This window comes from Prionailurus bengalensis, chromosome D1 (assembly GCF_016509475.1).
Source record: "Prionailurus bengalensis isolate Pbe53 chromosome D1, Fcat_Pben_1.1_paternal_pri, whole genome shotgun sequence".
In the NCBI taxonomy this organism is placed as follows: Eukaryota; Metazoa; Chordata; class Mammalia; order Carnivora; family Felidae; genus Prionailurus; species Prionailurus bengalensis.
Genome location: NC_057346.1, coordinates 102,229,467 through 102,244,364, shown reverse-complemented (window position 1 = coordinate 102,244,364; position 14,898 = coordinate 102,229,467). Strand labels below are relative to the sequence as shown.

The window sequence follows — 14,898 nt, the reverse complement described above, 5'->3', positions numbered from 1 at the left end:
GGTGACAAAGGAAATGTGGAGGGTATATGGGTGGGATGATTTAGGCTCTTTTCCAGATTTCTTCCCTGTGCATTTCCATGCAGGTGATACTCAAGCTCAATAGTCTATTATCCTACGGGCTTCCCATTAGTGGCCTTTGGCTGTAACCTCAACATCAGGAGTAGGAAGCCAATCAGGCATCATCCTGTACTCACAGTGGAATGAGTTTTGCATCTCTTTGAAAAGAGTAGAATTGTGGACACGCAATTTCTGCAGTGTGACGAAGGAAAGAGCACAGTCTGTTTGGGCACGCACACGTGCAAAGCCCACCCCTGCAGGTCACTAGCATCGTGAACGTGGGTTGAGCTTCAATTTTCCTCCTATGTGAATCGACATAATCATAGTCAGCTTGCAGGCTTATTAAATGAAGTATGTAAGGCAAAAATACGAACACTTATTATACCCTTGTCAAGGTGCCCAATGAGACTCTCATAAGTAGTTTGCAAGCTCAATACTTTGCAAGCTTTCTCTCATGTTATCCTCACAGCAATTTACAAGGTAGATGTTACTATTATTATTCCTGTTTCACAGATGAGGAAAAGTAACTTTCCCAGGGTCAGAGGGACCCTGCCTTTAGGCTTGGGTTCTAATTCCAAAGTGTGTATATCCCAAAAATGAGTGGCTGCTCACTTTCTCCACCTTGCCTCACTTCCACTCTCCTGCATCATTACCCCAGGTGTGCGCTCACCTGGGGAACTCAAGCAAAGTTCACTGAAGTGAGAGTTCTTGGACATATCTTCTGGAAGCTCTCTGCCATCAGTCATGCGACCTTGAGAAAGCTGCTTCTATTTTCCAGGTTTCTGGTTTCTCATCTCTGTATTGATGGATTTCTGTAGACTCTTAGAAGATGAAGGCTTCAGATCCGATCTTTTGCACTGGTCTATACTTCACTTTTGTTTCCTTGGCCACAACATGCAACTAAGTCATATCACCCATGATGCTCTCCCAGCCACTGGTATATTTTTTCTGTGTCCCGTTTTTGAAGATATGTTCAGCCAATCTGTTGTGACTCCTCTGCTCTTCTTCTAGGGGAAACGGGAACCAGTCAATGGCCGGTGACAACTACACAAGGGTTACAGAGTTCATTTTGGCAGGTTTGAGTGACAACCCCCAATTGCAGGCCTCCCTCTTCCTGCTCTTCCTGAGTTTCTACGTCATCAATCTAACCGGAAACTTGGGTATGATTATTCTGATTCGGATTGATTCCCGCCTTCACACACCCATGTGCCATCTCCTTCTTGGGCTGTGCTTTGCAGCAGTGGTTTTTGGGTTCTTTGTGGCAGCAGAGTGTTTTCTCTTGGCGTCCATGGCCTATGACCGCTATGTGGCCATCTGCAACCCGTTATTGTATTCTGTTGCCATGTCCCAGAGACTCTGCATCCAGCTGGTGGTTGGTCCCTATGTCATCGGGTTCATGAACACCATGACCCATACAACAAATGCATTCCGTCTTCCTTTTTGTGGCCCCAATGTCATTAATAATTTCTTCTGTGATATGTCCCCCCTGCTTTCCCTTGTATGTGCTGACACAAGGCTTACTAAGTTGGTAGTTTTTGTCGTGGCTGGAGCTGTTGGAGTCTTCAGCGGTCTGACTATCCTGATCTCCTACATTTACATCCTTGTTGCCATCATGAAGATCCACTCTGTGGATGGGAGGCGCAAAGCCTTTTCTACCTGCTCTTCTCACCTGACGGCCGTCTCCATCCTGTATGGTACTCTTTTCTTTATTTATGTACGACCTAGAGCAAGTCTGTCTCTGGATCTCAATAAAGTGGTGTCAGTGTTTTACACTGCAGTGATCCCCATGTTGAACCCACTTATCTACAGCTTGAGGAACAAGGAAGTCAAAGATGCCATCCACAGGACTGCTGCTAAGAGGAAGTTTTGTATGGCCTAAATTCTTATGTCGTCAGGAAATTGGGAGACAATTCTAAAAAGACAAACTAATTGTATGGATTCCTAAGATTCCAGGCCATTTGTAAGTTTTGGGGGCTGGTTGGCATTCATTTACCCACTCATCTATCCACTTATTCATTTACTCAGTCAATATGGATTGATTAAGCCCTGTATGTGATTTTTTTCCTCCGTAATATACCAATATTATAGTTCACATCTACCGTGTATTTAATTTTGCTTCTCTCAGACACCTCACAATCCAATTATTTTCAAAAAACCTTTATTATTTAATTTCAATTATTGTGTTTTGTTTTGTTTTTTATTCTGCTTTTATATTTTCTCTCCCTACTGACTCCTTGATATGTGCAGTGTTTTGGGTTTTGCACTCCTACGTAGCTCCCATCAAATGAATCTATTTAAAAAAGGATGTAGAATTTTATGCTTAACCTCCTAATACACTAGTTTTTTTTTTTTTTTTTTGGAGTGACCTTGACACGAAGAACTACATATATCTCAGGGCCTAAAGATGGAATTGTGTTCAACTCTGACAGGTGGGTGGTTCACAGGGGCCATTTATAGTAACAGAGACTTCTGCTTCACTCTAATGCACTGAACACCAAAATAAGCTTCTGACAGAAGGTGCTAAGACTACATTTTTTTAGACTCAATTTTCTGGAAGGTGTTGAAAGTATTATTACCTAAACTTCTGCAGGTTGGGATTTGATCGTGCATATGACGCTGCCAAGAATGTACAGAGAAATGCCATAGATGAAGTTGGGCTCTCAGTCTAGATCTATCTGTTTCTCTTAAGGTCAGTAGGTTTGTAGCATCACAAGGGGGTTCATAGAGGCAGCTCAATTTGATGGTTATGAATTAAGGGCAAGATAAGTGCTGGGAAGACGTCAGGTCTGAGCACTGTGATGTACCATCGCTGCATATGAAGAATGGGCTCCCATGCCAGGGCCTTTATGTCCTCTCACAGACCCAACAAAGTGATTCAATTCTATCTTATCTTTTCTTGACATAGCTGTATCTCTGGACTTTGAAATGAAGACACAAAAAGCAGAGAGCTTCATGGAGGAAATGGATCAACATTCCTAGATGGCCTTATAGCCTCAGGGCTAAATCCTTGTAGAAATGTCCTCAGAATTTTAAGGAACTCCTACATCCAACTATTTGCCTAAAATGAATTTAGCAAAGTCGATTAAGAAGCTTTTAATGAGAGCCATGGTCTGTCTCCTGGTTATATAGATAGACAACTGTTCTAAACTTTTGTGTACTTTTCCACATACAAAGTGTGATGGGTTATTTTCTAGCGATTATTGTTTAATGTGAAATCTCTGAAAATAGACAATTGATCAGTGAGCTCCCACACAATCATATCATGCTTTGTAGCCATGGGGCTTTAGAGATCATTTACCCTAGCCAGATTACTGGCTCAGAGAAAAATGTCTTTTATTATCTTATGTGATACAAAAGCCCAAAATATGACTTGCTATCAAATTTATTTATGGTAGATTTATTTAAAATTCAAGAACTTTGTTTTACAGCGAGTTTCCCAGATGGGATCAAATTTCTCCAAGAGTCTTCACTGGAGATAGTAGAGAAGCAACATGATATAATAACAACAACAACGACAAAAAAAAAAGAGTTAGAATTGGAAAACGTCATGCATTCACTTATTCAACAAATAATTATTGAACTTCTTCTGTGTGCTAGGCACTGAGCCTGGTGTTGCATACAATGGTGAGAAAAACAAACATCATTCCTGCATCTACACAGTGGATAGGATAGCAGATCTAAGATGGTCTTCTGTTTATTACCTTTTGTGACATCTCAGTCAAGTCCATAATGAGGTACACAGAGGTAATGATAATATCCACCTTATTGTAAATGATCAGGAGGATTAAATAATGCAGGTGGAATAACTTCATAAACTATGAGCATATTTTGTTGCCCCCCCCCCCCCCATAAAGCTATTCGGTGAAAACAGCAGAACTCTGGAACCAGCGTGTTACTGGAAGTGTGCCAGACCCCCCAGTATTGGTTCCGTTGCAGGATCTTAGGATGTAGTACTGGGAGGGGACACAGAGGCAGATGGGACAGTTACCTCAATTCTAATCCCAGAGCCATCACTTGAGTTTTGTGATTTTTCTGGGATGTCTTTTAATTTCACCAAATATCTAGGGATAATAATGCCTAACTTACTGAGGATTTGTAACCAGTTTCTTGAAGGAAGCTAAAGCTTACGGGGTGTACGTAGGAGGCAACTTTCCTATTTTTTGTCATTGCCCCTTCACACTCTTGCTGTGTCATCTCAGACCTTCCTCCCACTCATTAACATTGCAGGCAGCTCTGGTAGGTTTTCCTTGGAAGTAAGAAACACAAGATTTCCTTTATTCCCCAAGTATTAGAAAATCAAGTGCACTGTCATGTCAGACGACATGCCCTTTCCCAGATTACAACATCCTCTCTCCCCCGTCTCAGGTGCTAAAGTCTTGCTGTGGTCAAAGGGGACCAACCCAAGTCACTACTGGTGGCCTTTTCTCCCCACACTGCAGCTGCTGTGCGGCCAGTCCAGGACCAAAGCCAGGATGTAAAGAGGAAGAGAAAGAGGGCAGAAGGAGTTGGCTGGAACAGCTGGAATCTGGTGACAGATGCATGATTGCTGGCTCTGTCTTTCGGGGGATTCCTTTGTGGGTTCTTCAGAGTGAGAGCGCCCCTCAACCCCAGCAACCCGGACCCCTGAATTCCATCTGTTAGTCCTTTGGGAAGCCACCTCCCCCTCTGGCTGGACATTTATGGCTCCTCCAGCAGCTCCCTGGTTTCTGGTCTTGAGTCCAGGGTGATCTCACCCTGCCAGGAGGATGACTTTCCTTTTTAAGAGCCTTCCCTCTTCCTTGTGGTCCATGTCTGGCTCCAGGAAACACAGGCACTCCCGGGCCCTCCAAACTCTGGAAGAGAAGGCTCTGTCACTTGGCCTGGTAAAGGCATAAGGGTGCACATTGACGATTCTCTTTGAAGGAATCCTCTCCAAACTGTCCTTACCTCTTCCCCCGACTGCCTGCCTCTCCTCCAAGCTTAGGGACAGTAGAGGAAAGTGACCCAATCTGGTAATGCTGGAGGATCCAGGATCCAGGGTGAATGTTCCCACCCCTTGAGCAAGAAGATGTCCACACACTCTGCTTTAAATATTTTTTTAAATTTGTTAAATGTTTGTTTATTGTTGAGAGAGAGAGAGTATGAGTGGGGGAGGGACAGAGAGAGAAAGAGAGAGAGAGAGAGAGAGAAACACAGAATCTAAAGCAGGTTCCAGGCTCTGAGCTGTCAGCACAGAGCCTGATGCGGAGCTCAAACTCGTGAACTGCGAGATCATGACCTGAGCCAAAGTCAGCCACGTAGCCAACTGAGGCACCCAGGCGCCCCAACTCTGGTTTAAAACTCAGCAAGTTCAGGAGTGCCTGGGTGGCTCACCCTGTTAAGCATCCAAATCTTGATTTCGGTCCAAGTCATGATCTCATGGTTCCTGAGTTCAGGCCCTGCATCAGGCTCTGCACTGACGGCTTGGAACCTGCTTGGAATTCTCTCTTCCCCTCTCTCTGCCCCTCGCTGCTCATGTGCTCTATCTCTCTCTTTCTCAAAATAAATAAATAAGTAAATAAGCATAAAAAAAAACAACAAAAAACTCAGCAAGTTCAGCCACCTTAGCTTGTCCTTCATTCCAGGGCCTGTGCTAAAACTCTGAGACAACATTTAGCATCCTGGCATAATTTAAGTCAGATAATAAAAATTAGGTGCATAGTTTTGTGTCTTGCTATAACAAATGCTCAATAAACACAAGGTATATTACTATTGTGACACTGATTGAGGTAGTTTTTCACCTGTGACAATCCCTAAGTATTACTGCATATAAAAAAACTTCTCTTATTACTAGGCATCCCATCAACAGTACTTAAAAAAAAGTATCTTACATTTTTTTTTTTTTTTAGTTTACTGTGTGATTTCCCATTAACTGAGAAAATGTGCACAATCACAGTTATGGCTTATATTTGCACAGTACTGAGTTAAAAAATAAAGCCTTTATTTTTGCTTTGTTTAATTAATGAAACTCTTAGAAGCCTCATGCTGCACTCATACATGGCCATCCTAGAAACTTACATCCCCATGTATAATTTTCCTTCCCCCCCCCTCCCAATATGGTTGGTTTCTTGGGACACATTCACATACTCCCACTAGGCCTTAAACAGGATGCAGTCAGCCAAGTGAGATAGTCACTGCTTAACCATCATAGGGATTATGTCTACTGATATCAGAAAGCCAGTGAATTGTGGGGAGTGCAGTGACTTATAGACAGGACTCCACCATAGCTGGTGCCTTAGTTTACAATCATATCCTCCTTGTGATAGCTCACCCTTCTTTGTGCTTTGGCCCCATGTGTGCTTGGGATAGAGAGAGCAGAAGACACCATTGACACCTATGGGCTTTTCCAAGGTAGCATGCCCCAGACATCCCAAATTGTGGGAGGAATTAATCGATATAGAAAAAGTCATAGTAAAATAAATTGGGGAAGACTGTAACCTTGTATGCTTCACATCCCCTCCCTGTGGTGATTTTAAAGATGTTCGTCGAAATCTGACATTAAATGAGCCTGTTTATATTCGATTAAGTCAGCGTTTCCCAAAGGCATTTGACAATGTGGCCCTTTGTGAAGAATTCTTGGTTAACATTCAGTAGAAATACTGTCCCAGGGTGTACTGTCTTGTAGGGAAAGAAAGGACAGGATCGGGATGCCGATATTTCCTTTCACCTGAGATAGAATTAATTGAGCTTGGAGAAGAGACAGAGCTTTGCCAATACCCTCTAGCTATGTCTTCCAAATATTTCTTAGTTTTTTGAGGAAAGGAATGAGAAGTACATGAAGAAGGGATATTTTGGGGGTTCAGTCTTTGCTTTGAAAAATGACTCAGAGAATGACTGGCAAACATAAGCATAACACCAGTAAAACATGTTAAAACATAGGGGGATAATGGTGCATTTTATAACCTTAAAGTGGGTGTAAAAAATGATGGATTTGCCTACCTATCATGAAACTTCCATAGGTCAAAGAGTTAAAAGTCCTTTTTAAAAGGAGGGAAATATTTGTAGGAAATAAATACCTGGTACTTTTCTTATTAAGTATTTTTGTAAAGACCTCATAGATGTATGGGAAAGGGTTCTGATTGGAATATCAGAAGAAGGGGAAATCTTAATGAGAGTTTGGAAAGCATCTCAGCATGAAGACTATAAAATGGACATTACAGGAGCACCAGGGTGGCTCAGTTGGTTAAGTGTCTGACTTCGGCTCAGATCATGATCTCACAGTTTGTGGGTTCAAGCCCTGCATTGGGCTCTGTACTGACAGCTCAGAGCCTGGAGCTTGCTTTGGATTCTGTATCTCCCTCTCTCTCTCTGCCCCTCCCCCACTCGTTCTCTGTCTCTCGCTCTCAAATATAAATAAAATTTTTAAAAATTTAAGAAAATAAAAAAATGGACGTCAGAAAAGATATTGTTAACTATTGAATTAAAGGTTTTGTTTTTAGAAATAGCAAGAGGAATTTCAAAATATTGATCAAGTTAACTCTAAAATGTGCCTATAATATAATTTGAAACGACAGATACAGAATTGCTGGCTCTTTCTCTTGAGGGATTCTTTTGTGGGTTCCTCGGAGTAACCCAGTAATTCCAGTTCAGATAATTCATCCTAAGGAAATAATCCCAAATTCAGGGTTGTGGTGGCACCTTTTACTCAGAGATGTGTTTGTTGTGTATGTACACAACCTAAGTATCCCCTGGTTTCAATGGCTAGTAGCTAAAAAGGGCATATGCCCTTTCAGGACAGATTGTGATGGACTGAAACTCCCATCCTTATCGGTCACAAGAAATGCAGAGTGATTCCAGCGTGTCTTCTCCACGTGGCTCAGAGAGTCCCCAGGGGGAAGGAACATGGCCACTGCTGCTTTCCTGCCTTCACAGCTGCCTCAGGCTGCTTTGGCTCCTCCCACACCTCCCGATTCCCATTGCTCCAAGGCTCTTCTGCTTCCTGCTAGTGGCCACCCTTCCAAGACAGCACTGTTTCCTCCCAAACTTGCACACAGACCCACTTTATTCTAGGTTACCCTCAGCACAGTTGAGGCCAGGCTGCAACTACGAATGAGACTTTATTAAAAAGTGGAAGTAGCCGGTGTGATTCTAAGAATGACTTGGGCTGCAACATGGCTGCTCTGAGTCTTCACGTGGCTTGCTTTGTGGACTCCGGGCAAGGCAATCCCATGAGACAAAGGAGTCCTTCCACAGACCGTTTGTCTAAGATTTGGCCACTAGTCTGGAACAACGCCACATGTAAGCCCTCACAGTTGGGTCTTGGCTGACTGTATCCGAACTGAGTTCAGTTCTTCATCTACAGGTGTTTCTTGCAGAGTCTCAACCCAGAATTTCTTATGAGAATCTAATTTAAGGAGAGCACGCTGAATCAACCACAATTCAGAGAGGTACTATAACTTAAATTCACACTCAGAAAAGAATAATTTATCCCCAAAGAATCATGTCTTTCAAACATGACCCATAGTTAAAATATACATACACACACACACACACACACACACACATATATAGTTTAACTACATGTCCCATAGTTAATATATGTGTGTGTGTGTGTGTGTGTGTGTGTGTATGTATGTGTGTGTGTAGTTTAACTACCTGCAATACATTTTGATTACTCAATTTCAGGGACTGGCATGTGGGTCACTTCCAGCCTGGCACCTGTTTGTGACTTGCAAGCTAAGAATGGGTTTTATGTTTTGAAATGATCAGTTAGATCGAAAGCAGAGTAATATGTCATGGCCCTGGAAATTATTTGGAATTCCTATTTCAGCATCCATAAATGAAGTTCTGTTGGCATGCGGCCATTTTTTGATGTCAGTTTTTTAATGGCAACACCATTGGCATTTTAAGGACTGGATTATTCTTTGTGGTGGGCATTGTTCTTTGCACTGCAAGATGGTTGGTCTCATCCTAGCCTTTACCCATTAGATGCCTGTACCATCCCCACCCCAGTCATTGCATCAGAAATGTATCCAGATATTCTCTGTGGGGCAAAAATGTGTAAGACAGACCACTGGTTTGTGGCTTGCCCACGGCTGCTTCGGGGCTACAGGAACAGAGCTAAGTAGTTGTCACAGAGACAGTCTGCCCTCAAAGCCTAAAATATTTACATATTATATAGCTGTTTTTAAATGTTTATTTATTTTTGAGAGAGAGAGACAGAGTGTGAGTGGGGGAGGTGCAGAGAGAGGGAGACAGAATCCATAGCAGGCTCTAGGCTCTGAGCTGTCAGCACAGAGCCTGATGCAGAGCTTGAACTCACGCACTGTGAGATCGTGACCTGAGCTGAAGTCAGAGGCTTAACCTACTGAGCCACCCAGGCGCCCTTACATATTATATAGCTTTTTATAGAAAAGTTTGGTGACTTCTGCTTTACTTCTATTCTATTCTATTCTGTTCTAAATTTCTTTAAATAATGCTGGCCATGACTTACTAAACTGATTTCACTGCCCACTAATAAGACTCAACTTGTGGTTTGAGAAACCCTATTCCCTTTTTTTAAAGTTTATTTATTTATTTATTTTGAGAGAGAAAGAGAGAGAGTCAGTGCTAGTGTGTGCAAGCAGGGAAGGGCAGAGAGAGAGGGAGAGAACATCCCAAGCAGGTTCTGCATTGCCAGTGCAAAGCCCAACGTGGGGCTCAACCCCACTAACTGTGAGATCATGACCTGAGCCAAAATGAAGCATCAGATGCTCAACCAACTGAGCCACCCAGGTGTTCCTGAGAAACCCTATTCTTAAGCAGCTCTGAAAGGAACTATATTGATTATTAGATAAGAACATATGCCTACACCCAAGCTTGGGTTCATATTTTGACCATGTTGCTTAATACTTGTGTGAACTTGGCCAAGTTACTTAATCCTTCTGAGCTTCTAGAACCACATACATAAAGTGGGGATGATAATAATAACAGTTACACAGTTAATTTTTGTAAAATGATTAGAATGGTGCCTTGGTAAACAATGAGCATTAGTTGTTTGCTACTCTCATTGGTGTTTGCATTGTTCAGGGTCTTCCAGAGAAACAGAACCAACAGGATGGGTAGACAAATGGAATGAGATTTATTTAAAGTAATTGACGCATGGGATTGTGGAGGCAGGCAAGTCCAAACTCTGAAGGGTGGGTTCACAAGCTGAAGACCCAGGAAAGATCTGATGTTACAGTTCGAATCTGAAGACCATCAGGTTGAAGACTCAGGAAGAACTGGGGCAGTGGTTCAAGTCTGGGAGCAGTCTGCTGTAAAGTTCCCTGTTACTCAGAAGAGGTTAGTCTTTTATTCTCTTTAAGCCTTCAAGGTATTGGATGATGCCCAACCACAATACGGAGGGCAATCTCTTCAAAGTTCAAGATTTTAAATGTTAATCTCATTCAAAGACACCCTCACAGAAACATCCAGAAATATGTGTGACTACATATCTGGGCGCTGTGCCCCAGCCAAGTTGATGTGTAAAATTAACGATTGCATAGTTACCATCATGTCATGGTAAAATAAAGAAAAGTGATAATTTTTCAGAATACTGAAGAAATTGGGAAAGGATTGGAATATCTACCTGAGGTTTGCTTAGAAGACTCATTATTTTGAAATATAATATAGTAACAATAAAAGTAAAATACAAAATTATAGGGAAGATGTTTTGAATTTGCATAAAAATCACAAATAACTTCTCTCTGAATTTCTGACTGGGAAACTTGAGTTTGCTTCCGTGAGCACAACAGTTTTACTCCGGGTTTTTGGTTGAAATTACTATGAACAATTCCTGAGGCACAAATTTGAGTACTAATTTGAAAATGAATTTTTACAGCATTCCTGTGTTTAAAGGAACTGAAATTAAATTTAGAGAAAGGATATGAAAGCTGGTTTTCCTTCTTTTTGACGAATTCAAGATTGAGATTTCTCGTTATAACAAAAATGGACTTCCGATTCACTCTAAGGTTTGCCCATCGTGCATTTCAAACTCCGATGAACCTCTAATGTGCCGAACATTCACATGTTAGGCCGTTGGGCTGCAGCTTAGACATCAGTAAAATGATAATCAGACGAAAGCTACAGATGTATGTGGTAAATATGAAGGCAGATTCGGGAACCTACATAGAGCTACATTTTCCAGAGACTCCACCAGCCCCACCTATTTACCAACTCTTGCTTGAATGCATCCCCATGGACACGTACCTGTCATCCAGCACCATGGTCCCTCATCCACCATGGGGCTGTGGAAGTGATTGTTCAGGTGCCTGGCTTGGGCCACACTAGCATGTTGCTCTAAGGCAGAGAACAGAACTGTGCTTGTAGGGCTCAGTCTCTGTGGGGTCCATGGGACATGCCATGAGACCCTCTCTGTGTGAACTGCGTGCTGAAAGATGCCGCAGGAGGCTGTCCACAGTTGGAGCCTTACCAGGCCAGGGGAACCAGCCGCCCCTTCTTCGTGGCCATATTTCTTGGCACAGCTCTACTCCGCCTGCTTTTTTAATTTTGTCACCACTGTTTCCCTAGAAGAATGACTGCTACAGAGTAGGGACTTAGTTACATTGTTGAGTGAATGACTGTAAACCGTCCAATATTTTATGTTATCATATTCATCCTTTTCTCAGCAGAAAATATTTGCTTTGTGTTTGCATGTCTAAAATGCTGACTGACATTCACAGCAGCGCTATTTACCAGAGCCCAAAGCTGGAAACAACTCAGCCATTGAAGGATGAGTGGGTTCTGAAATGTGGTCTGTCCGTACAAATGGGATATTATCCAGCCTTGAAAGCGAGTAAGATTTTTCTACATGGTACAACACAGACGACCTTAAAGACATCACATTAACTGAAATAAAAATAAAAGGATATGACATGTTTTTAAAGCACTACATAGGGAAGAAAGGCAAAAAAAGAGAGAAAATAAATAAATTATCTAACTTAGTAGCAGTTATATTTGTGTGGTGAGGCTGGCCAAATATGATTTAAAAAAAAAATTCCATGATTATTAAAAAAGAAACTACTAAAAAAGCCACAAAAAAACAAAACAAAACACATGACCAAAAAAACCTCTATGGGCCACCTGGGTGACTCAGTTGGTTGAGTGTCTTGACTTTGGCTCAGGTCATGATCTTGTGGTTCGTGAGTTCTAGCCCCTTGTCGGGCTCTGTGTGGACAGCTCAGAGGCTGAAGCCTGCTTCAGATTCAGGGTCTCCCACTCTCTCTGCCCCTTTTTCCTGCTCGTGTTCTCTCTCGAAAATAAATAAACCTTAACAAAACAAAACAAAACAAAACAAAAAAGCTTCAGAGTGTCTTCAGAATGTCCACTTAATTCTTTACTGTCCTTTTCAAGGACAATAGCTCTCCTCTTGTTTTATTTTTAATTAAGGCTGGGATTTGAGAAGAAACCCGTTTAACCTATTTATTATTCATTTTTGGCCAATAACACTGTTTTAAGCATTGTCTGGCCAATGTCTAGACTTCAAGGATTTAATTTACTATTTGCTGATGTAAAAGATCCATCACCACTCCTGCCCCATATCTTGATTTGCCAAATTTTATACCTGAGGGCCCTGTGCCATGAATTTTTCCACCTGATGAGTTGCTTCTAAAGGTTTTTATGAGGCTGTGGTCCTCTGGATCCTTTGGTCTGAAAGAATGTGCAGGGGGCAGAGGGAAGGAGGAGAAAAGGGGAATCAGGCTGGGGAAGTTACATGCTAACAGTTTTTATATAAGTTTGTTTTGTAAAATTGAGATCCAGCTAATACTATGGCATATATGTAAGTAGCTATGTGGGAAGTTTGAGAGGAAAAGGATCATTGACAAAATTGATAATGGACTGTTAATCTTGTCCCTATAAGATCAAGAAAATATTGAGCTGAGAAGATCACTGTATATGAAGTCAAAGAGTGGAGTTTTAGACTCTACCACTAACTTTCACTGTGATCCCCAGAAGCTAACTTGCTTCTAGGAGGGCTTCATTTTCTTCATTTATAAAGTAGAATTATAGCCATTTATTAACAATGAAATAAGGGTTATTTATTGAAGTCAAATAGTAGAGAGATTTGTTGGGATTTTTTATAACTATTAATCAAAATAACCAGAAAGATAGAGTCTGTATCCTTTGGGAATTTCCAACCAAATAAAACATGGCTAATATATAAATGATTACAATTTATAACAACATAAGAAGCAAATGGCTTAATGGAGGCCCAAAGGAAAGAAGGAAGGAAGAAAGGAAGGAGGAGATAAAGGAGGAAAAGAAAGAAGGAAGCTTCATACTGGATTAAGGGTGTGAATGGTTTCATGGAGAGGGAGATTCTTGAGATTGGCAGTGAAAGTAGGAGTTGGATGTCTAGTCATGGTGAGGATACCAGGTGGTGAGCATGGTACAAGGAAGGGCACAACGATGTGACAGAAAGGATCTGATTTAGCTGAAATTATAGGAACTGTGAAGGAAAGTGTTGGGGAAATGGATAGAACAGATAGAGTCAAATTATGGCCTCATCAGTTTGGGGAGTTGGGCATTATTCTTTCTATTGCAAGAGGGCAACACTTATAATGGGTAGGGCTACCCAACTGGAGAGGGGGCTTAGTGGAGGATGGTCAAGAATGAGGAGTGACTGCGGGTTAGGGATCTAGTAGAATCTAGTGGAATGGCCTGGGTAAGAGGAGAGTGATGGCCACATAATGAGAATCACTATCTCTCTTAAGCTCTTACTACCTTCCAGGAACATTATGTGCCTTATTTCATTTCATTCTCCACTGCAGGCACTGCTGTTTAACCTACTGTTACATTGGAAGGAACTGAAACAAGAGTTGTCATTTTTTTTAATGGTATGTAGTATATTTATTTTTAAAAGATCCACCTATAAATGGATCTCCAGAGTTCAAACCTGTGTTATTAAAGGGTCACCTGTATTTTAGGTTCTGTTATAATATAGAAATGTATTATGTATAAATATATAAAATATAATACATTAATATTACAGTATATAACATATTATACAACATATGTAATCTTTGATATTCTTAATGTACACAGTATTTTACAGTCCATTGAATTTTCTTTTTTAAAATATTTATTTATTTATTTATTTATTTACTTTTGAGACAGAGAGAGAGACAGGGAGGGGAGGAGCAGAGAGAGAGAGAGGGAGAGAGAATCTCAAGCAGGTTCCATGCTGTCAGTGCAGAGCCTGGTGCAGGGCTTGAACTCAAGAGTCATTAGATCATGACTTGGGCCAAAACCAAGAATTAGATGCTTAACCAACCGAGTTATCCATGTGTCCCTATCAAATGTTAGCTTGCAGTTTATTACATAACTTAGAAATGTGTATATGTTTCCTCACCCTAACCTATGAAAGTTGACTATTGTGATTATTAGCTTCTTTTATCTACATTCACAAAGTTTACTTGACTGGTGTAAGCCTTAAATATAGCTTTTTCAGTGTTTCCTTTTTCTTCTAGTTAGAAGTTCCCACATTTTACTCTTTAGTCAAAATACATTGTTTTCTTTTTGTTCAATAGCTTAATTTATTCTCCACCCCCGCCCACCCCCCCCATCTCCCTCCTTCCCCTCCTGTCTGTCTCTCTCTGTCTTTCTCTTCATGTCTAAATTGTTGCCACAGTATCACTTTATATAATTAGATGCCCCACTGTAAATAAAACAGTTTGAAATAACACGTTCAAGATCAAGGGCTGGTGTTCAAACCAAGAGGTGTCCTCACGCAAGACAGACATTCTTCAACAGAACGAAGATGGGAATTACAGCCTTTCCTACAGCTTCTGATTTTTATAATTAATTTAAACTCATGGGTTTGCCAGATTTTGCTAAATTTGGAGTAAACTTTTATTTTGTTTT

At 41.2% G+C, this 14,898-nt stretch overlaps 1 protein-coding gene across 1 annotated transcript; it reads left to right on the top strand.

Moving 5' to 3' along the window:
• The first annotated feature begins 1,087 nt into the window (after positions 1-1,087).
• LOC122482803 (olfactory receptor-like protein HbT3) lies at positions 1,088-1,936 on the top strand. The gene has a single exon (XM_043579099.1). The coding sequence runs from the start codon at positions 1,088-1,090 to the stop codon at positions 1,934-1,936; it is 849 nt and encodes a 282-aa protein (XP_043435034.1).
• The last annotated feature ends 12,962 nt before the right edge of the window (positions 1,937-14,898 follow it).

What these genes read in the sequence shown, in the direction of transcription:
- LOC122482803 (XM_043579099.1), top strand. Translation starts at nt 1,088, where the DNA reads ATGGCCGGTGACAACTACACAAGGGTTACAGAGTTCATTTTGGCAGGT.